Source organism: Camponotus vicinus, unplaced genomic scaffold (assembly GCF_025532165.1).
Source record: "Camponotus vicinus isolate PSW18456_S1 unplaced genomic scaffold, iyCamVici1.0 SCAF_1, whole genome shotgun sequence".
NCBI lineage: Eukaryota > Metazoa > Arthropoda > Insecta > Hymenoptera > Formicidae > Camponotus > Camponotus vicinus.
This window is the reverse complement of record NW_028141945.1, coordinates 23,600,169-23,622,071: the sequence shown is the minus strand read 5'-3', so window position 1 is coordinate 23,622,071 and position 21,903 is coordinate 23,600,169. Positions and strand designations below refer to the sequence as shown.

General features: G+C 30.4%; 3 protein-coding genes and 1 long non-coding RNA gene across 9 annotated transcripts; 2 read left to right on the top strand and 2 right to left on the bottom strand.

Moving 5' to 3' along the window:
* Window positions 1-237: 237 nt before the first annotated feature.
* On the top strand, window positions 238-4,306 carry LOC145959711 (uncharacterized). 3 transcript variants are annotated; one of them, XM_083078823.1, is made up of 3 exons: window positions 238-792; window positions 889-2,795; window positions 2,853-4,306. In XM_083078823.1, coding segments are annotated over exons 1-3 (2,229 nt in total). In that variant the 5' UTR covers window positions 238-790; the 3' UTR covers window positions 3,173-4,306. The 3 variants fall into 3 exon arrangements, with proteins under 3 accessions (XP_082934949.1, XP_082934948.1, XP_082934950.1); XM_083078822.1 differs by having other exon boundaries at window positions 239-792; window positions 889-4,306; XM_083078824.1 differs by having other exon boundaries at window positions 239-792; window positions 872-4,306.
* LOC145959710 (tudor domain-containing protein 1-like) lies at window positions 380-12,821 on the bottom strand. Of its 2 annotated transcripts, XM_083078819.1 has the most exons (18): window positions 12,685-12,821; window positions 12,178-12,428; window positions 11,552-11,650; window positions 11,169-11,223; window positions 10,670-10,962; window positions 10,176-10,349; window positions 9,968-10,100; window positions 9,617-9,783; window positions 7,846-9,309; window positions 7,481-7,694; window positions 6,115-6,303; window positions 5,662-5,776; window positions 5,359-5,546; window positions 5,035-5,269; window positions 4,485-4,648; window positions 4,174-4,414; window positions 3,935-4,102; window positions 380-571 (listed from the first exon to the last, which is right to left on the bottom strand). In XM_083078819.1, exons 3-18 carry the CDS (start codon window positions 11,602-11,604, stop codon window positions 510-512), a joined length of 3,915 nt encoding a protein of 1,304 aa, XP_082934945.1. In that variant the 5' UTR covers window positions 11,605-11,650; window positions 12,178-12,428; window positions 12,685-12,821; the 3' UTR covers window positions 380-509. The 2 variants fall into 2 exon arrangements, with proteins under 2 accessions (XP_082934945.1, XP_082934946.1); XM_083078820.1 differs by lacking the exon at window positions 380-571 and having other exon boundaries at window positions 3,126-4,102.
* Window positions 7,482-10,140, top strand: LOC145959731 (uncharacterized). Its single transcript, XR_014435152.1, has 3 exons — window positions 7,482-7,652; window positions 8,156-8,332; window positions 8,641-10,140. It is a non-coding gene; the product is annotated as an uncharacterized LOC145959731 (long non-coding RNA).
* Window positions 12,822-13,525: 704 nt separating the features above from the next.
* Window positions 13,526-21,393, bottom strand: LOC145959717 (uncharacterized). 3 transcript variants are annotated; one of them, XM_083078832.1, is made up of 11 exons: window positions 20,700-21,392; window positions 20,077-20,260; window positions 19,835-20,005; window positions 19,290-19,385; window positions 18,799-18,888; window positions 17,577-17,651; window positions 16,896-17,132; window positions 16,493-16,713; window positions 15,191-15,350; window positions 14,706-14,818; window positions 13,526-14,509 (listed from the first exon to the last, which is right to left on the bottom strand). In XM_083078832.1, the coding sequence occupies exons 2-11, from the start codon at window positions 20,258-20,260 to the stop codon at window positions 14,495-14,497; spliced, it is 1,362 nt and encodes a 453-aa protein (XP_082934958.1). In that variant the 5' UTR covers window positions 20,700-21,392; the 3' UTR covers window positions 13,526-14,494. The 3 variants fall into 3 exon arrangements, 2 of the variants coding, with proteins under 2 accessions (XP_082934958.1, XP_082934959.1); XR_014435142.1 differs by lacking the exons at window positions 13,526-14,509; window positions 14,706-14,818 and adding an exon at window positions 15,874-15,987 and having other exon boundaries at window positions 15,212-15,350; window positions 20,700-21,393; XM_083078833.1 differs by lacking the exons at window positions 18,799-18,888; window positions 19,290-19,385 and having other exon boundaries at window positions 20,700-21,393.
* Window positions 21,394-21,903: the final 510 nt, after the last annotated feature.

Sequence of the window (21,903 nt, the reverse complement as noted above, 5' to 3'; positions counted from 1 at the left end):
CAGTATGTACTGAGAAGCAGGAAAAATCGGACATAGTAGCATTCTTAGTACATACTCAGTATATCGCAGTATGTATTTCGAATGTTCCTGGAACATACGCAATATACTTTTGTGATATTCTCAGAACATTCTCGGAATTTACATGTGCTGTGTGGGTAAACAAATTATTTTAAATTAAATCAGTTTATTAAATTAAACTGACTAAAGAACCGTCTACAATGAAAATAATATCGGTACAGTGGACGGTGGAGTAAGACTAAGAGTAATGCGAAATGGAAAAGAATCATTCGCTTACGCCTTACTCCACCGTCCACTCCATATTACTTCCATCGTAGACGGTCCTTAAAAGAAAAAATAAACTTCGGATCGTTCTTAGTATCAGTTCTTTATATACACTTTATGACGGAAAGTTGAATACGAGTTAGCTAATTTGATGCAGCGCCGCATAGCGGCAAAGCGAGGAAGCATATTCTATATACATATGTACTATTACATTTCTTAGACGTTTCTTAGGCGTTTCCAAGCCGTTTGTGTAAACGCCGTACAATTCGCCACATTGAAAAGGTATTTGCTGAAAGTGAAAAAACGGTATTGGAAAAAGTGTTTGTTAAACGTTTGAAAAGTCTGATAGTAAACTCTGTACACGAAGATGTATCAACGTTTACTGAACGTACTCTGAAAAATGTTACCTCAGCATTGCAAAACTTTCATGTAACATTATATAAAGTGTTTGTAGAACAAAAATTGCAATACTGCAGCGTTTGATAAGCATTCAAAACCCAACAGCGTTATGTAAGTGCTCTTACAAAGTTTGAAAAGCATATAAACTCTCAGAAAACCCTCACTCAACGGTTGTTAACGCTTTATAAAGTTTCTTATTTTCGCCAGGGAGAAGGACAAGGAGAGAGTCAGACCAATAGCTCTGTCTTCGTGTTTTGGCAAGCTCATGGAACGGATCACCGCTGAACGTTTCAATTGGTGGGCAGAACATAACGATAAATTCAATCAAAAACAAAACGGCTTCAGAAGAGGAAGATCCTGTGCGGAGAGTTTAATAGAACTCACTACCTTTGTGAGGACTGGCTTTTTCAATACAAAAAATACCATGGCAGCTTTTCTGGATATATCATCAGCGTACGACAATGTACTCTACCGGGTTCTCATCAATAAGCTAATAAGTGAAAATTGCCCTAGCAGGATCACACAATTTGTCGAGCAATGGATGTATTGCAGGAGGGTCAGGTTCATTGTAGATTCGGAATGCATTGTTAGTAAACTTACATACAAGGGGCTCCCGCAAGGTGCAGTCCTTAGCCCGATTCTGTATGATTTTTACACCAATCTGGTGGACTGCGGTGTCCCGCCTTCCATCAGGAGCCTCCAGTTTGCGGATGATGTGGTGATGTACTGTTCATTGACAGAAATCGATAAAATGATCTCAGATATAGAGAAAGCTATTTATTGTATGAGAAATAACCTGGATGACTTGGGTCTTACGCTACAATCAAAGAAGACAGTTATACTCCTCTTCAATAAAAACGGTCACATAAATAAAAATATCTATATTAACATAAATAATATTAAAATTGGACTAGAACGACACGCCAAATTTCTCGGCATATGGTTTGACGTGGACTTATCTTTCACTAAACAATGCAATGAAGTTAAAGATAGAATGATAAACGCTAACTCCATGTTTAAATTCTTCAACAGGGTCAGCAGAGGTCTGGAGGTCAACACGTCCCTCATGCTATATAAAAGCCTAATCAGATCTATTGCTGATTATGGGTCATACATCTTTATACCTACTAGAGGAGATAATCGTCTTAAAATTGAGCGGGCCCAATATATGGACCTGAGAACTGCCCTTGGATATAGAAATTCGACCCCTACAAATGTCATAACGGCCGAATCCAAAGTCATGACCATGGCTGACAGGGCTGGTTATCTGGCCAGAAACACCCTTACTAAAATAATTGCCTATGGCGGCCTTTCTATCAAAGACACTATAAATAAATACATAAATGAAGAAAACAAATACAGATACAAAATTCCATGGAAAATGCCATCCATCCTGTCAGAAGCTTGGAAAGAATGCAACAAACACGTGAATACTTTGGCCACTGCGGAAAAATTTGAAGTCTTCATCAATGACTTCTGGACCATCACAAATAATATAAAAGTTGATGAGGAGAATGGAAAAAGATATAAAATAGACTTTAGCAATAATGAAGTTACAACTTTCTTCAAAAAGCAACATAATCTTCAAGACAATTTAACTGTTATTTATACTGATGGATCTAAAAAGGACGTATCCATGTCTGTAGGTAGTACATATTACATAGAAAAAGAAGAAATGGTCTATACTATGAGCCTTGACAAGAACGCATCTATATTTACTGCAGAGGCCTGCGCTATAGCCGGGGCTCTGGCCTGGATCCATGAAACAGACAACTATGAAGACATTATAATCTTTACCGACTCGCTCAGTGTCATACATGCTCTAAAAAATAACAGTATCAATGTATATAAAAATCCTTACATCGTGGAAATACGTAAAATGTATTCCCTACTTATCAATGAAAAACAACCTACAAGAAAAATCATATTTGCCTGGATACCAGCACATATGGATATAAAAGGAAATGAAATTGCAGACAGCAATGCGAAAGAAGCTACTAATCAAATTCCAAACAACTCCCTTAAAATTCCTATCACCGACCTCAGAGAAACTTTTAGAAATAACATGTTTAAAAAAACAAACGACGAACTCAAAAAACAATTCAAATTTAAAGGTAAAAAATACTATGAAAAATTCTATAATGAAAGTGTTAGATATCCTTGGTTTGCAGGCATTGACTTCCCAAGAAAATTTGTTACCACTTTCAATCGTATTAGATCCGATCATTATAATCTTAATGAATCATTGGCCAGAAAGGAATATATAGCATCACCGAGGTGTGAGTGTGGACACGAGGTGGAAGATATAAATCATTTTGTGTTCACATGTAATATCTATGATGAAATTAGATTTAATTTCAATTTAAACCACAAATTAAATATGATAGGAGCTAGCAGCCCTGACTGTGTATGGCATTGGTTGAATAAAGAAGAAATCAAAACACTAAAAGTAGTATATGATTTTATTGTGAGGACTGGCAGAATCATTTAAATGTGTATATATGTTAATCTATTTTTATTACACTCTCTAATATATAGGACACTATCCACAGCAATATAGCATATGTGTGAGATGACCGACAGGCCGAAAACACTTGAAAAAGAAAAAAAAAATGATCATTTTTTTCTAGACAATTTTACATAAATCTGTCTCTTAACTACATAAATTGGATATCGTATAAAATATAGAGAGTAATTTAAAATCATAATAAATATAGGGAAATATAGGAAATACATAATAAAAAAAATGAAAAAATACTGAGTTAATTTTTTATTAATAAATTGCAAAACTCTTCTTCCCTATTTAACCAGAATATCTCTGCGATGAAAAATATGAAAATAATGATCTTGTAAACAAAATGCAAAATACTACATTAAACGTACGCATGGAAAATAAAACTGCTTGCTTTAAAAACGCACATGATGATGAATTGAAACTAAAAATCGAACATATTAGGTGCTTTCCATTTACATCAAAACTCAGATAAATCTCACTTCTGTCTTTCTTTAACATGAATGATGAAGAAAGACAGAAGTGAGATTTATCTGAGTTTTGATGTAAATGGAAAGCATCTAATATCTCGTAATCGAGTATATGACTGTCCATAATTTAAAACAAATAAGAAATGTCAATAGAATTGAATCAATATAAGGATTTAAAAATAAAAGAGTGAAATCTTAATCCTCCCGCAAGATCATATAATCCTTAATAATATATGTAAAAAAAATAAAATTCATGAAGATGGTATGAGACCTTCTTCTATTAACGTTTTTTTAATATCAACCAATTCTATCTCATAATCTCCGCTTTCCGGAGACTTCACGATTTTAATTTTCACAATCGATTCAGTTTGTACTAATTCTGCTAGTTTTTGTCGTATGACAGGTGAATAATTGCCTGCATCGTCGACAGGTGCCAAATCTGTAATAAACAGTACAAAGTTTGAATAATGGAAAAATTATTTGTTTATATTTACTGAAATTAATACTTACTGACAACTGTACACAAATTTGCCATTGCTGCAGGTGTAATGAAATCTTTAGGCATTAACCTTATATTCTTATGTTCCACTTCTGCTATATTGCCATAATCAATGTAGAAAATATTAGCTGTGGTATAGGATTGTTTTGGATCCAAACATGCTGCACGATACCACTCATTCTCATACAGTGCCAAACATAATTCTTCTTTTCTAGGTATATAATATTCTGCTTTCTCACAATATTCTCTTAACTGGAACAAAATAAGATATTATTACATGTGTATTATACAAAAACATAAATACTTTTTAACCAATATTTACCAATTTAGGCATCACTTGGGTAATATGAGTATGCAATTCGATATCAAAAGGAGCCATCATATATGTGCCAGCTTCCCGTACATCTAACACCACTGCATTTACTGTATCACCCACACGTCCTAAACTGGCAACTTCTATATGACTTAGCATGTAGCAAGTGTTGTCTGCAACAGAAAAAAAATAAATTTATAATCCATATTTTAACAGGTAAATATTTAATATATAATTACATAAAAATTATATATTGTATATTGTATGATAGCATATATGTAAGATTATATTTTGTACACACACACACACACACACACGCGCGCGCGCGCGCGCGCACACAAAGTTAAAAGAATAAAAAACTAGTTGAAATATAAAAGGAAAATAATATATTTTTCTTAGCCAATTTTGTTGAAGAGTATTTTGCATACTAAAATTTAAAAAACTATGTTTTGAAAAATATTAGGTAACAAAGTGATATATTTATATAGTACATATATACAAATTTTGAATGAATAAAATGTTACTTTCTAGGCATGTCTCTTAATTTACAATTAATTACCCTCATGGTCCTTTTGCTTCCAAGTTGGTATTAATAACTGCTTTATCTCATCATTAACACTTTCTCTTGTAGGCGTCATCAAATACACTCCATTTTTCAATGGATCACCCTCATATACACATTTCAGGGATGTTTCATTGCCTACTAACTTGCGAAGGAAAAGATCTACTTTTGTATTCATAGAAGCGTCGGAAGGAACATCTTTTAAACTTATCTTTGCCGAACAACTTCGTTGCTATAAAAAATGTATAGACAAAGAAATTAAACCGATATTCAACGAGTTAATATAATATTCTTTCATTAGTATATAAGAATATCACCGACCAGTGCCAAGTTTTCCGGTAAAACTTGAAGTTCTTTTATGTTAACTTCATCCACATTTCCAAAATCTGTATATACTATTTGTGCTTTATCATTCTGCATTTTTACGACCAACGCGCGATAACGATTGCCATCAGAGAATGGCGCGATGACTGCTTGTATATTCTTTGGAGGTTCAGATAGATACGGTGCTGCAAAGAGGACAAAATAATTGATCAATATTAACTAATCACCTCGTTATCATTAATCAATCAATTAAGTGATTAATAATTATTAATTAATACATTAATTAATCGATTATTTTACCTGTTCGTGCACATTGTGCTACACGTTGCATGATAGTGTTATAATATTCTACTGCCTCTTCATCCAAAGAACGCGCAAACATATAATAATGATTTCGATAACTGGTAAGACATATCTAAAATAATCAATGAACATAATGGAATCAACTTCACACATGCAAGCTACTTCAATATATATGAACTAGAGTAGGGTGAGTAAACAGATTTCATCTCTCATTGTTTAAATATATATCTTTTCATTTCCGTAATGTCTACATAACAAATAGAAATTTGAACAACTAGATAGAAACAAATAGAACAAACAAATAAATTCTGTATAATATTATAATTGTTAAACTATTTATATCTCCTTGGATGTATCTGTTTACTTTTGCCATTTAACTATAATTTAAAATATTATTTTATTTAATTAGAGATTATATATTTTAACATTAAACATGTTTAATATTCAAACCTGAGATCCACTCTTTATTTCGGAAAATGCAGGAACTGACGATTTATCAGAGTTACTTATCATAGATTTCCAAGACTTCATTATAGCCTCGCATACAAGTTTGGAGTCTTTAATTATTTTTATTTTAAGATTTTCTTGCTTGTGGTTTTGTTCATTCATAATTGCTGTGAATTTATATACTTCTCCCACCTTGCAACAATATTAAATGATTAAAATTAAATTTTGTATAACATATATAAATAAAGTATACAACCTATTCTATAACTCTTTCTCTCTCTCTCTCTCTTTAATTAAGATAATATATATTCTTTAAAATGGATTCTTATTTATAAGATAATATACACATATAATAATATAATATATATATATATATATATATATATATATATATATATATATTGTTGCGTCCGCGGAACGATATTTATCGATCGCGCGCGACACAAGGATCGGCACCCGCGTTCTCGCTCGCGCTCGCGCACTCGTAAATGAGAACTCGTATTTGTAACAAGAACACAGGAACTTTAATGAACACAACACAGAATATAACAGATATAACGATAATGGTAACACGAGAAAACGAGACGCGTCCGCTCAGCTTGGCAGCTGGCACCAGACTCAAATGACAGCCGCTGCTGTCAACAACCTCTTGACAACGGACTTCTTCTCGTTCCACGACGGACTCGACCGCGACACGAACCAGGGACGTAACAATATATATATATATATATTCTTTAAAATTGATTCTTATTTAATTTCTTTTATTTTTTTTTTTTATAAATTTAGTATATAGATTTTTAATAATTATTTTATAAAATAATCATTTAAAATAAGTTTTACAATATTTTAACTGTATGTATAATATTAGATTGTCCAAGAAGTTATTGTGATTTCTTAAAACACAAACCAATATCAGAAACATAATTATTAATAAAATACAAACCAGTATCAAAAACATTATGTAAAAAGACAAAGGCCCATATTCTGAATCCTCTTTTATCGATAAAAGTGCTCCTAAAAGCGGCCTGTAGCCAATCAGAAGGCTTATATGCCACTTTTAGAGGCACTTTTATCGATAAAAGAGGATTTAGAATATGGGCCAAAGACATCAAGACATCATGATCAAAAATACAATCATTATCAAAATGTAGAGCGAAGTTTGCACTTTAAAATGTAATATATAACATTAACGTAAAGAAACAATTTTATATGAAAAAAATAATCAAACCTTAAACAACAAAAACTGTAATAACTTTTTGGACAATCTAATAGAATATTTTAACATACGTATGTCTATGTGTATGTGCGTGTGCGCGCACGCGCGAGCGAGCAATATATCTTATACAATATATAAAGTAAAGATACTCACTTCCAATTTATTAGGATGGCTTACTTCACATATTACCCCAATAGTATAAATGTTTAAGTATTTTTCAGGACATGGTATAATTTTATTTACTTCCACAATTCGAGCTTCATCTATTGCAATAATACATAAATCAGATGATGTTGAAGATGATAAGATGTATCCTCTATACCAGGTACCTTTTCCTTCGCCACATAACAGTTCTTCCACTTGTGGTCTAAAAAAAATATTTCTATTCATTCCAACTATCTGTGCTTATGTAATATTTATATATAATATATAGTAAATGTGTATTTGCAGATCTTTAATATTAATCAATATAAAATATTTTTTAAATATATATTTGTGTGTACATGTAATATCCTTACTTATAATGTGCAAATTCTTGTGCATTTGCACAATCATCTTGTAAATAAGTTAAAAGCATTTCAATTTCAGTCTTAAAATTTTGAAGACCCAAAGTTGCACTATAAATATTCTCTTGTGTAAATTCATGAATTTGTATGAGACCCGTAAATTCTAATTCAGAAACTGCTTTCTGAGTGAATAAATCAGCAAAAGCATTTAAGATACTAGGTATTTGAACCATGGAAGCCTTTAGATTTTCATTTGATGCTTGTACGTTTTCTTGTCGTACAAGTTTCTCTGCTGTATTCTTATTTGAAACATTTTTCACAGGTGAAAATAAATGTTCTGATTGCTCTCCCACATCTACTATAATCGTTTTATGAGCATCTATGGACACCAGTTTAACAAAGATTATGTCGTCATATCGGAAATTCTTACATCTTTCACTTGCGGCTGGTGTCAAGCGAATTTTTCTAGCAAGAGGAGGAATTTTAATCATATCTCTAGGTATACCTCTGATCTCGGCATCTTTTTGTAATATTTCATCGTTACCAAAATCGAGATAATGAACTTTTACAGGATTCAAAGATATTACCACAGCTCTGTGCCAAATACCTTCATAAAGTACAGCATAAACACCATTGATAATCGGTTGCACGTTACGTGATTTTCCTGCAACGTCTTGTAACTTTGTCATTAGATTCGTACGCGTATCTGAATCCTTTAAAGTGGCTATCCAATACTCGCTATTATCCAATGATATTAAAATTTGTACTTCTGTGAATTCTGTTTTTGATAAATATGTATCTTTACAGAAATTTAAATCCTCATCCACCATAGTACTACTGCTCGAAGAGTTACTTCCTGGTCCATTTTCTCTGTCATTGTAGATAGTAGGCTTTTTATCAATCTGCAGTTCATTCTTTTGGTAAGATCTATTACTATTATAATTTTTGTTTCTTAAATTACTATTATCGGATTTTTCTTTATCAGGAATAGTTTTCCTGATAGCACCATTATGATTGCGACTATAATGATTTTGGTTAGATGTCGTCGAATATCTATCATTTCTTCTCGACTTCTCAATATCCTCCTTAGTATTATTACATCTTTGCAACTGATTTTGTGTAGAAAAATCTTTGGTATTCATTGTATTTAATGCAGGTTGATCTGCAGTTTTAGTGGTATATACATTAGTATTATTATCATGAATAGACAAATGTTCCCGATCATTAATACCATTATTAGTTGAACAGTTTGTAATATCTACATTATTCTTATGCATATTAGTATTTGCATCTGTGTTATTTGAACTCTCTGCTTGCATTGCATTAAATGCATTAGGTCGTCGCAATTTTACTTCATTAGATGCAATTGTTTTACTTGTAATTGTTTTATTTAATGTTAATGGTATCTTTGTTTGATTTTCATCTTTGTTAATTTGCAGTGATGATATATCCTTAACTGATTCTTCCACTAATCTTCTGAAAAAGATCAAGTTACATAAATAGAAATTTTAACTATGTTAGAAAAGTGATTAATAATATAGAATAAATATAATGGACAAATGCTTTAACATATTATAGCTCGTTTACATTATTTGATAATTGATATCAATTGATAATAAAACAAAAATTTCATCCAAGCAATATTTTTATCTCAAAATAAAAAGTTTGTACAAATAATATCAGTAGAAATACATGTGCAGTTAAATGTGATTTTTATTATTACAACAATTTACTCTATATTAAACATATTTGATTATGTTTAATAAATAATGTATATAATTACGGTATGCGTTGACATTCGATTTTATGTCGTGGCCAATCATTTCTTTGACAGTTGATGCTACAGTAATATGTGTTACATTTTTCACAATGTTTGTTTGTTTTATTGGAACAAAGAAGGCACTTTTGTACTTCATTCTTAAGTTTATCATCTCCATATTCATATAATCCCTATATAAAATAAAAAATATAATTATGTATAATTAATTCTGTAATTCTTTAAATCAAGTTATATTAGCAGCTAAATTATTAAATAGAATAATAAATAATGAACAACATTGTAATATTTATATGAATTTATAAATTTTTATATAATTTTGTATATCATCTACATTCGTATATCATTATAACATACATTATGCCGTTTTTCGAATACATTTACAATGTATTCTTCAACTTTAGGGTTCGACTTTGGGAATTCATATCGTGTAAAACCACGTCCAAGGGTTACATGTCTTTGTCCATCTTCTGTGATGGTTATCGCACCTCTGAAATATGATATATAAAATACAATAAGTATGCAAAATAAAATAAGTATTAACACAACCGTTGTATTTATTTACTTTGTCCATAATTTATTTGTGTTTAGAGTAGGTTCCTCAATTTCATAAGGATTAGATGCTTGTGAAGAGGATGGTAATAATCCATTTTCTGTAGATCCACCTGACATTGTCATTTGTGATGCAAAATGCTTGCAAAGTACATTCATTGTTCGACCATGACCCATACCCTGTTGACTGCAATTATATATATATATTTTACTACCATATCACTTTAGCATTAAATATATAAAATATAAAAGCTATTTGTTACATACATATTCTCAATTTATATTTAATACTTAAAATATTTTTTAGGAATATATAAAATGTAAAACTTAATATAAGATATATTTAAAAACTTGGAATAATAATCCCAGCAAACACAGAATATTACGGCAACATTGCGGCAATATTACAACATTGCAGCAATGTTGCTACAATATTCTGTGTTTGCTGGGATAATTGTTAATCATAGTAATTAATAACATCTTAATAATAATTAATATTGATTGTACTGTTTTGTATCATTGTGAGTAGACACAGATGATTCTGCAGTAGCATCTTTTGCTCTTGATCTTCCTCCAGAAGCTTCCGATACAGGTGATCTTTGCAATTCCTCTTCCTTTATAACAGACTTTTCTTTCGCAAGTGTAACTTTTAAATATAACGGTCTTCTATCATTGAGTTCTCGTATAGCACGTTCCGCTTCACGATATGAATTATATGTAATATAAGCCCATGTGGCATTATGAGGGTAAAATATTCCAGTAATTCTACCATATTGATTAAAAACTTCTCTAATAGCAACCTTAAATATTAACACAGTATTATCATTATCAAATGATAAAATATTCCAATCAAAAATATAAATAATATATAATATAAAAATTCATGAGAGACATATGTAATTGGCAATATATAATTAAATATATAAAAATATCAAATTAAAAAAAGAAATTTATATATAAATTTTCGATATAATTATAATTTACAATTAAAATTAACAAAATATACCTCGTCTAACTCTGGTGGCAAACAATTCACATATATTCTATACTCTGCATCCGGCCTGAATAAAAAAAATATTTATAAAAATTAATAAAAAGTACAATATACAAACATAAAAAATATATAAAAGATATGTGCGATATAAATTTAATACATATTGTGCAAATATTACATCAAAATTATTTTAAAATTATAAAAAGTATAAATGTGATGAAAATTACATATATGTATATGAACATAAATTTAACATTACGATTTAAAGATTCCTAAAGTTGCATATATAAATTGTAAAAAATCATATATTCCATAAATATCCGTAAAATTAATATTCTTTCCGATTTTACAACACAAAATATTTTGCAAGCAATAACATTTAACTTTGTTCTTACCTATCAAAAATCTGCTCTTGCTCGGCATCCATATCGGCATCATAATTCGTCATATCGTCTATTTTTTATCTCTTGTGAACAGTTGCAAAATCGTCCCGCCTTAAAAAAATCGAAATCGCGTCGAAGAGATCAATTTTCTTTGTTCGCTCACGTTACTGAGAACGTTACTGAACGATACCGGCGAGCGAACGAAATACGAAATACGTAATCGCACGTTGCGTGACGTAAACAACAAAGGACACCAGTTGATTTATAGAACGATACACTTGAGAAGCGTACACACCAAGCGAATAATATACGTATCTCGGTAAATAACCGCGAAGAGAGATACGAAAAGTATGTAACATTTATACTACATCTATAAAAGAGGTGGACAAAAAGCAACAGTTTGCTCGTCCGTGCTGCAGTTTTTGCGCGTGAAATAAAATATCTTGATTGTAAAAAAGCGCGAAAAAAATACAGACGAAGAAAACCCGATAAATCCGATACCCAATGAGAATTCTCATATCAATTCTCCATCAACGAGCATCGATGTACACACATTTTTTTCGATATTTTTCAGATTCTTTACTACCCGCGACACGTGCCGAACATATTTTAATATAACATAGTCGAAGGAAACTTACCCGATTATGACTGGACAAGGTATCTTCGACCCTTCAGTTAGATACTTTACAGTCGTCCTACGATCACGAATAACATATCTTTCTCGCGCCGAAACGATAAGAGAATGCGATTAAAAAAAGCTTGGCTCAGCGTTTCCTGCGCTCCTTTCTTCCTCCTATAGGCACTCGTCGTTCTTTTCAGGCCAACGCCGCCTTTTTCTCTATCCTTTTCCTTCTCTCTCCTTTATTACGCCTCTTTTTTAAACTCTGATCTGTAACAAAAAAAGTGCAGTGGCTTGAAATAGTATCCTAAAAAAATACATTTCGAAAAAAAAATGCGAGAATCAAGGCAATAATGATCTAAAGTTTATTCGTGCGAGAAAGTAAAAACAAAAGCGGCAACAATTGCGATGCCTTTTGACAAGCGTAGTGGTTTATCTCTCGATGATCACGAAAATATCATTCAAATTGTGCGCGAATACAATTAACTGAATAATGTTTTATAAACGCTTAGATATTAATACGTACATGTATTTATGAACGAGCATGCAAATCCTTTTACGAAAGTTGTCAAGTAATTTTAGAAATAAAAGAAACAATTCACACAGGTCCTCTTCCACGTGCATAAAGTATGTACAGTGAGCACGGTCTTAGGCCGGTATTCATAGTCCGTTCTTATATTTAAGATCGTCTTAAGAACCCATTCAACCAATCAAATAGCTGCAATGCGGTCATTGATTGGTTGAATGGGTTCTTAAGACGATCTTAAATATAAGAACGGACTATGAATACCGGCCTGGAACAGAGTTGCCAGGTGGGTCAGGTTTTTCGCGCATGCGCGACAGTAATGGCGGCTAACCAGCGCTGTATCACTGGTACCTGGTATCAGCCCACACAACATTATGTCGTCTTAAAGATGTCTTAGGCCGGTATTCATAGTCCGATCTTATATTTAAGATTGTCTTAAGTCTGGTCCGAGGTTGACTTAAGACCTCATTCAACCAATCAAATGGCTGCGTAGCATTTCAAGCTCGAACTTAAGACGATCTCAAATATAAGATCGGACTATGAATACCGGCCTTAAAGACGTCATTAAATTTCGAAAGACGTCTTAAGAAGTTATCAGAATTACATCTTTATGACGTCTTTAAGACGTCTTATGTCCCGATTTAAGATATCTGTCGGGCATTGTTTTAAGACGTCTCACTCAAGACGTCCCAATCAAGACATAATTAAATGTCTCACTCAGGATGTTATAAAGACGTCTCAGACATTTCAATTAAGACGACTTTTAGACGTGCGTAATTCGGTCGGTAAAATAGCTGCATTGATTTATTGATTTATTCTATAATAAATAATAAAACTCATCTTAAGTTCATTTCTTTATTATATTTTGAATATTTATACATATTTTTATGAACACTATATGCTCCTAATAAATAATTTACGATTACTTTTTAAATTATATCTTATATGATATAGAGAGGAGAATATTACAAGAGAATTATGTATTAAATAAAATACGAATTTAAATGAAGTAATAAAGAATAGAATATGAATGTAAATATATCATAATAAAGAAATACATAAAAATATACTTTAATTTCTAATAGAAATAAACTACTTTAATATTTTTCAAAATGTTTGTGATAAATAAAAAATGATTTTTACTCTATTCATTTATGTGTATAGCATATATATGCTGTGTATATACATACATACTATAATACAAGATTGAAATCTTATGATCTGTACAATCTAAATCATATTATTTTAGTCATTTTTATCAAGGACCTATAGCTTACTATTCTGCTGAATTTACTTCCAAAATTGAATAATTGCTAGCTTAAATCTAATTAAGTTAAACTCTAGTCTAGCTAAAATGATTTAGCTTAAAAGAAAATGGATAGAATTTTTTCTTACAGGATTTCTCTGAGAGCAAAAATTGCAGATCCATAATTTTGCACGATAGTCTACTTGATATAATGGATTTAAAATAGCTCTGCATGTTAAGCCGACGGCACACGGTACGATTTTTCGTACTGGATTTGATAAGATTTAGTAAAATACTAAAAATGCACCAATCAGAATGCAGCATTTCTAATATTTTACTAAATCTTATCAAATCCAGTACGAAAAATTGTACCGTGTGCCGTAGGCTTGAATCTTGTACATAAAACTGGATCATATTGAATTGGCGGAAGATAGCTACTCGTTCCTTAATTGGTTGATACAAAGTTTTCAATGGTACAACTAGTCTAGTAGCATCAATACGCGATGATGACCAAGCATTCCATTGCGCACATCGTCACAATCTTCATTTTGTTGAATAAAATCTTCATATGTCATAGTGCTGTAAAAAAATATACAAAAGATAATTGAAATAGATAAGTGAAATATGATTTAAGATATACATTTACATATATTAAAAAACATATATTAATTTCAATGTTTTCTCATTTTCAACACTAAAAATGTTATGCAGCAACATTATACAGCCCTATTGTTTTTTAAATAATATCGTATGGAATTTTCAATAATTTACCAACCTTTTTCTCCTTGTTCCTTAAATAGTTGAGGCGATCTCCCGCATGTCGTAACCATTCTTGGATGGTCTTTTTAATATCGTGCATATTACTTTTTTCGTCGTCCGAAACGTATGCTGAAAAACGATTTGTTACATAATTATTAAAATATTTTGTGCTTTAATTCCAATAGTTAGAATAGGGTAGTCATGAAGTAAAGTATAGCTATAAACGTTTGCAACTTTTGGAAAGAATATAAATAAAAATTTTGATCCGTAAAAAATTGGAAAGAGTATAAAGTGTAGAAGAATATTTGAACGAAATTTGAAGTAAGATCTTATTAATAATTCTGAAGAAAAATTTAAAGTTAAAAGTGCACGTTACATCTAAGCATATGTTAGATACTATCTCGAATACTGATGTTCGAATACATTAAAGGTGCAACTATTTTTAAACAATATTACATAAAAAGGAGAAATAAAAATATATCTTAAAGAAATAATAATTACCCATAATAACTGTGACAAAACTTGTGTCCTTAATTGCCGTTGATCCTTTTTGGCCTGTCCATGATAATTTGCGGCACAATTCATCCGATAATGTGTATTTTATAATATTCCTTGTCTTGTGAACGAAAGTGTTTCCTCCAATTTTTGCAATTTTCCTTTTCTATAACAGAATGTTACAAAAATGTTTAATAATATTTTCAATTTAAGCCGCTTGAAGAAAAAGGAAACATGAATTTAATATATTTTAAGAGCTTCTTTCAAAATTACTAAGCGACAAAAGGCAGCAAAAATTGTAATAAAATTTAAAAGAATGTTATATATTACGCTTTAAGTAAATTTAAGTAAATATTTTATACTATATATCTAAATTTGCGCACTAATAACCGCGTGTCTTTTGATTTTTATTTGCCTTTTTACCCCTTAGTAATTTATTATTATGTTGAGCCTATTATTTTCATTATTTTATTTTTCAAAATTGTTTTTATTATATGAATAAATAAATAAATAAATAAATAAATAAATAAATATATATATATATATATATATATATATATATATATATATACGGGGTGTGTCAGACCACCCGTATCAGCCGAATATCTCGAAAACCGAGAACGGCAGACAAAAATGTTTCCTATAAAAGTTATAGGGTTTCAAATAATGCACAGTAATATTAGCACGACCTTGAATAGCGTTGTCAAAATCATGTGAAGGTCACCTTCAATTTTTTAAATGGAACCATTTATTTTTCATTGCGTTATTATTCTTGTAGCTTATCTCGAGAGCTTTCCAAAACACTATAATTAAGTTAGTTTTCATTAAGTACTTGCAGAGTTATGAGGCTTGAAATTGTTTCTTAATTTTATATAAACCGTAAAATATCTTATTTTGTACATAAAAGTATTAAGGTGAGGTAATTGTAAAATATTCATTTTTCGATTACTTCACCTTAATACTTTTATGTACAAAATAATGAGAGGAATCAATTGGTGTAAAGAAAACATAGTTATTTTTAAGAAAAAATTGTAATTGTTAATTGCAAATTACATTTTTTTTTTCGAAACAACTATGTGTTTTTTTTACACCAATTATCTTATCTTAATACTTTTATGTACAAAATAATGAGAGGAATTAATTAGTGTGACACCCAGTATATTCAATATCTAGATTTTGTCTTCTACTTTTATCTCTACAAAAGAATTTTTGTTGTTGATTGAATTATGGAAATATACATTTATTTCACATTTAAAAATGGAGAGAAGAAGAAAAAAGAAATGGACGCAAAAACAGAAAAGTACTCACTAATTGTTTCCGAATCTCTCTGTCCTTTTGGAGATCCGTGTCAAATTTGAAAAATTCGTCAACTGTTGATAGCGGAAATTCCGGCAATAATTGGACTTCGTCATTATTATATATTGTATTAGCTGGTCCTGCGTTATTTATTAAATTTATTATTATCTCCAACTGTCTCGTATTCTTTTGTATGAGATTTTTAATAATTTTTTGTTCGGTACGACACGCATCTGTATAAGATAAAAAAGAAAAATATTTATTTCTCTTTATAAGTATCATTAAAATTATCTGTTTAGTTATTTTACACAAGTACATACATACGAAATTAAGTACATATAACATATTGCTATTATAAGTACAATATAACGATATAATTAAGAAGGAAGAATAAAGAATAAAGTTTAATACATACCACAGCATTTTTCCAAATGATTGCCGTTGGCATTGAAAGTTGTCATGTCATCACCGTCAAGCACATTATCAGGGCTAATCATATTGTCACCAATATCATCATCATCATCATTATTATCATCAGGCACATTGTCATTATTAAGCCCATTACCATCATCACGCACATTAGCATTATCGCAAGACACGTAATCACCTACTAAACTTTCGTTCAACCATTCCTCATCAGTAATGTCAACATCTGTAAATATAAAGTCTGTGAGTTCATTTTGTTAGTTATACTGTTCATCACAGTGTTATTAAATTTCATTCATTGTAAACTATTTTATATAATTTTCATTTAACGCAATTTTTTATATTATTTTTTCTAGAATATATTTTACACAAAATTAAAATAATTTGAAAATTTTTTAAGTATATGTAACAGTTTTTGATGTGGACTTAGCACCCTTTTTTAAAAAGATAATTTTTTAATAAACATAATCTAATTTAAATATTGCTATAAGAGTTTGCTTATAAACAAGTGGCTATATACTTCATGAATAGTTTAATTAGATAAGAAATAAATAAATACAATTTATTAACAACAAATCATTAATTGAACTTCACAAAGTATTTAATCACTTCTTTATATAAGCTTCTTTTTTTCCTGAAAAGTAAAAAAACATACCATTATTTTGCTTACCTTTATTAAATTGGCTGCTATTTCTGGGTACTTGCACACAAGAAGTAAGACGCACACTTTTCTTCCTCATATATTCTGCAAAATATAAAATATAATTTATATAGGATTTCATTTTAGCTTTAAGTAATACTTCGCAGCAAGTGTCATCACATAAAGTTCATTGTTATCGTTGCAGTAAGTTTGGAAATGTGTGTGTGTGTGTGTGTGTGTGTGATATATATATATATATATATATATATACACACACATTTCCCAACTTATACACACACACACACACACACACACACACACACACACACACATAGATAATCCATATACAGGGTGAGCCATTTTAATTAACGCACGCAATTATTTCGGAAACAAAGCATTTTAGAGAAAAATGTTTCAGACAAAAGTTGTTTGGTTTCGAGGGGGCCATAAGATGGTATCATCGGTTTGACCTTGAAGAGTTATTTGAAGGTCACATGAAGGTCACCTTCAATTTCTTAAATGGAACCTACTATTTGTCATTGCATATTCTCGTAGCTTATCTCGATAGCTTTCCAAAACACTATAATTAAGTACCTTTTCGTTAAGTACTTTTTGAGTTATGAGGCTTGAAATAATTTCTTAATTTTACATAAACCGTAAAATATCTTGTAAAATATTCATTTTTCGATTATCTTACCTTAATACTTTTACGTACAAAATAATGAGAGGAATCAACTGGTGTAAAAAAAGACACATAGTTGTTTTGAAGAAAAAATATGTAATTTGCAATTAACAATTCCATATTTTTTCTTAAAAACAACTATGTGTTTTCTTTACACCAATTGATTCCTCTCATTATTTTGTACATAAAAGTATTAAGGTAAGATAATCGAAAAATGAATATTTTACAAGATATTTTACGGTTTATGTAAAATTAAGAAATTATTTCAAGCCTCATAACTCAAAAAGTACTTAACAAAAAAGTACATAATTATAGTGTTTTGGAAAGCTCTCGAGATAAGCTACAAGAATATGCAATGACAAATAGTAGGTTCCATTTAAGAAATTGAAGGTGACCTTCATGTGACCTTCAAATAACTCTTCAGGGTCAAACCAATGATACCATCTTATGGCCCCCTCGAAACCATAAAACTTTTGTCTGAAACATTTTTCTCTAAAATGCTTTGTTTCCGAAATAATTGCGTGCGTTAATTAAAATGGCTCACCCTGTATATCCTATAATTATGCGTACCATTCAAGTTACTAAGACTGGTAACATTTCCGGATACTTGTGCGCCACTGCAAGAAGGCGTTTGCACGAGGTTCGTTTCTTCTGTAGATCCTACAAAATATTATTAATGTTATTAAACTTTGACTGCGGTCGGGGAAACGTTAGATATGCTTCGGAACATTATTCTATTTTTGTTCTACATTCCACGAAAATAAAGATATATGAATGATTTTTCGAAGCATTCATAACATCTTCCTGACCATAGCCATAGAATACAGTTAACTTAACTTTACTACTTTCGGGAAAAAAAAATTCGTCATATATGGATTTTGTCAATATCTGATCATGTCTTGCCAAATATAGTCGTATATATGATATATATTATCAAATACAGTCATATATGATAACCATATATCATATATGACTCTATTTGGCAAGACATGATCAGATATTGACAAAATCCATTTAGGACAAATTTTTTTCCCGTGAAGAAAAACTGAAACCATAAATACCATTAAATCCTTTGTTTCGAAGATTGCTGACATTATTAGATGGTACGTAATTACAAGGAGGCGTTAACGCATTCTTCTTTTTCTTGCTTAGATATTCTATCAAAGTTAAATACTATTACTTAATTTACTGTTCTTATTAACGATAAAATAATTACAATTAAATAAGTAGAATTATTATTAGAATTATTATCACTATCCAAGAAAAAAATGGGTATAATATAGTCAGATGTAAATATACATAATTATTAGATATGAAGATTTGATAACATATATAATTTTATATAATCATATCCGAAGAATGGCGTGACATGATCACATCTTTATATAATAATATTTGATCATCTATTTTCATATATAAATAGATCTAGTCGAATATGATAATAAAGATATGATCATATCACATCATTTTTCGAATATTATTATGTATGATTATATAAAATTATATATATGTCAAATCTTTTCATATCTAATTATGTATATTTACATCTGACCATATTATACGCATTTTTTTCTTGGGTAACGATTAAATGAATAGAATTAATTACCGGTTTTGCTGTAATTTTCAAGTTCATCATGAAACGGTGGTCTTTTAATTGTTCTTTTTTGTGGTTCCTGTATAATTGAATATCCTTGACTTAGTGCTTGCATTGGTCCTTCATCGGATGTGGATACAGTTTCTGCTCGTTTCTCGGCTTGTATGGCTGTTTCATAAGAATCTATGCAAAATAATTTTGATGTAATTACAAAATTCTTCCAAAATAAAATTACATAGTTTCAGTTTCATTACCATATGGCCCTACAATGCGTCTATACTGTTGAACATCCCAGTCGTCACAGGGAAAAATATTTTTCTGAACAGCTCTTCTGACGTTTATTTCTTTTGGTGGCCATTTGAAGGTTCTTGCCTTAACATTTACCCAAACGTCAGGTACTATGGAGCACCAATCGTCAAAAAATATTACATAATACATCTGAAATTGTTAAATTTTAGTACTGATTAAATGTTGAATATCATTTTCCTCAGTAATGCTAAAAAATATATTACACATATACAAATAAGAGCTCCTGCCCACAGAACGCGGAAGCGCTTGCCGCGCGGGAAAAAGTTACGCGGTAGCTAATAAACGCTAGGACAACAATACGTTGATTGATTACTGCGTCACTTTTTGCCGCGTGGCAAGCGTTTCCGCGTCCTGTGGGCAGAAGCTCTAAGTGTATCAAAAAGTGATGGCAATAAAATTGGCGTTATTTTTGGCATATAAGAGAAAATATCCAAAAAAAATATTTTTCACGTTACAGTCGTTAGAAAAAGGAAGATTAAAATCGAAGATTTTTGATAACTTTTAACATTTATCTGCATAAAAATAAATGTAGTACTATATGCATATAAATAAAGGTAACACTACTCACTGTTTTTACAAATGTAAAAGAGGCATTATATAATACATGTGATTGAAAAATATTTTTACAGCTTTAGCATCAATTTGCGTTGCTGATACTACTTCCACACTTGTTTGCCGCGTTGCTGTATGAATATTCATGTCTTGGGAATTACAAGAATACATTGCAATGGACTGAAGATCACAAAATTTTTTTCCAACAACAATAGGTATGTTATCTTTGTAGCCGATATATTCGATGCAAAACACTGATCCATCCTTTAAATAACAGCAATTATCTGCAGAATTCGTCGTCAGCAAATATTTTGCAAATTTCATACTTTTGTGTGAATTTACACATCCTAAGGGCATATTTCTTCCATCTGGATGTAGAAGTAGCGGTATATTTATTACGTTGCTATTATTAAAATTACTTTCACATTTAGTTATTGCGCGTTCATTAATTCTGTTGTTCAATTGTGACAATGGTTTTTCTGATTTGCGTAACATTTTCTTGAGTTCTTTCATAAAATTCTCGAAAGGAAAAGCGCAGAATGTATTTAAAGATCCATATCTCTTTACATCTTCACACAAATGTATTAAATTATGTATATTATAAACAATAGTGTCTTTTCCGTATAATACTTTAAATGTTCTGACAAAATATTTCAACAAATCAGTAGCATATTCATTGTTACGTAAACAATCTTCAGGATGGCATAATATACGTATAGCATATGGCAACACATGATCATTCGAAGTCAGTTACTATTGTGATCGCTAGCCAGAACACACTACCGCGTTACTTATCGTTTGATTCAAACTTCATCTAATGAATATCAAAAAAATTATGTACATATAGTGAATTTTGAAAAGCATACGTAGTAACACAATTGTATGTAGTAACACAATCGTACGAACGAATTGTCATTATATATTTAATAAAAGATATAGCAAATATTTAAATGAATTTGATTGCACGCTGCGTGTGCTTGAATATGGCTGAAAATGTTACAAGATCTATAATTCTATAACTTCTTTGATCGTTTGTAATTTGATTGTGGTTATCTTTTTATTGACTGTTTTTCTACTATAATATTAATGAAGAAGGAAAGATAATAATAATTATATTCCTATGTTCGCTATACAATCCAATGAATATGTATCATTTTGCATTGTCATTTGTTCTCCCAAAAAACAGAAATTATTTACTTACTAAGAATTCTCTAATTTAA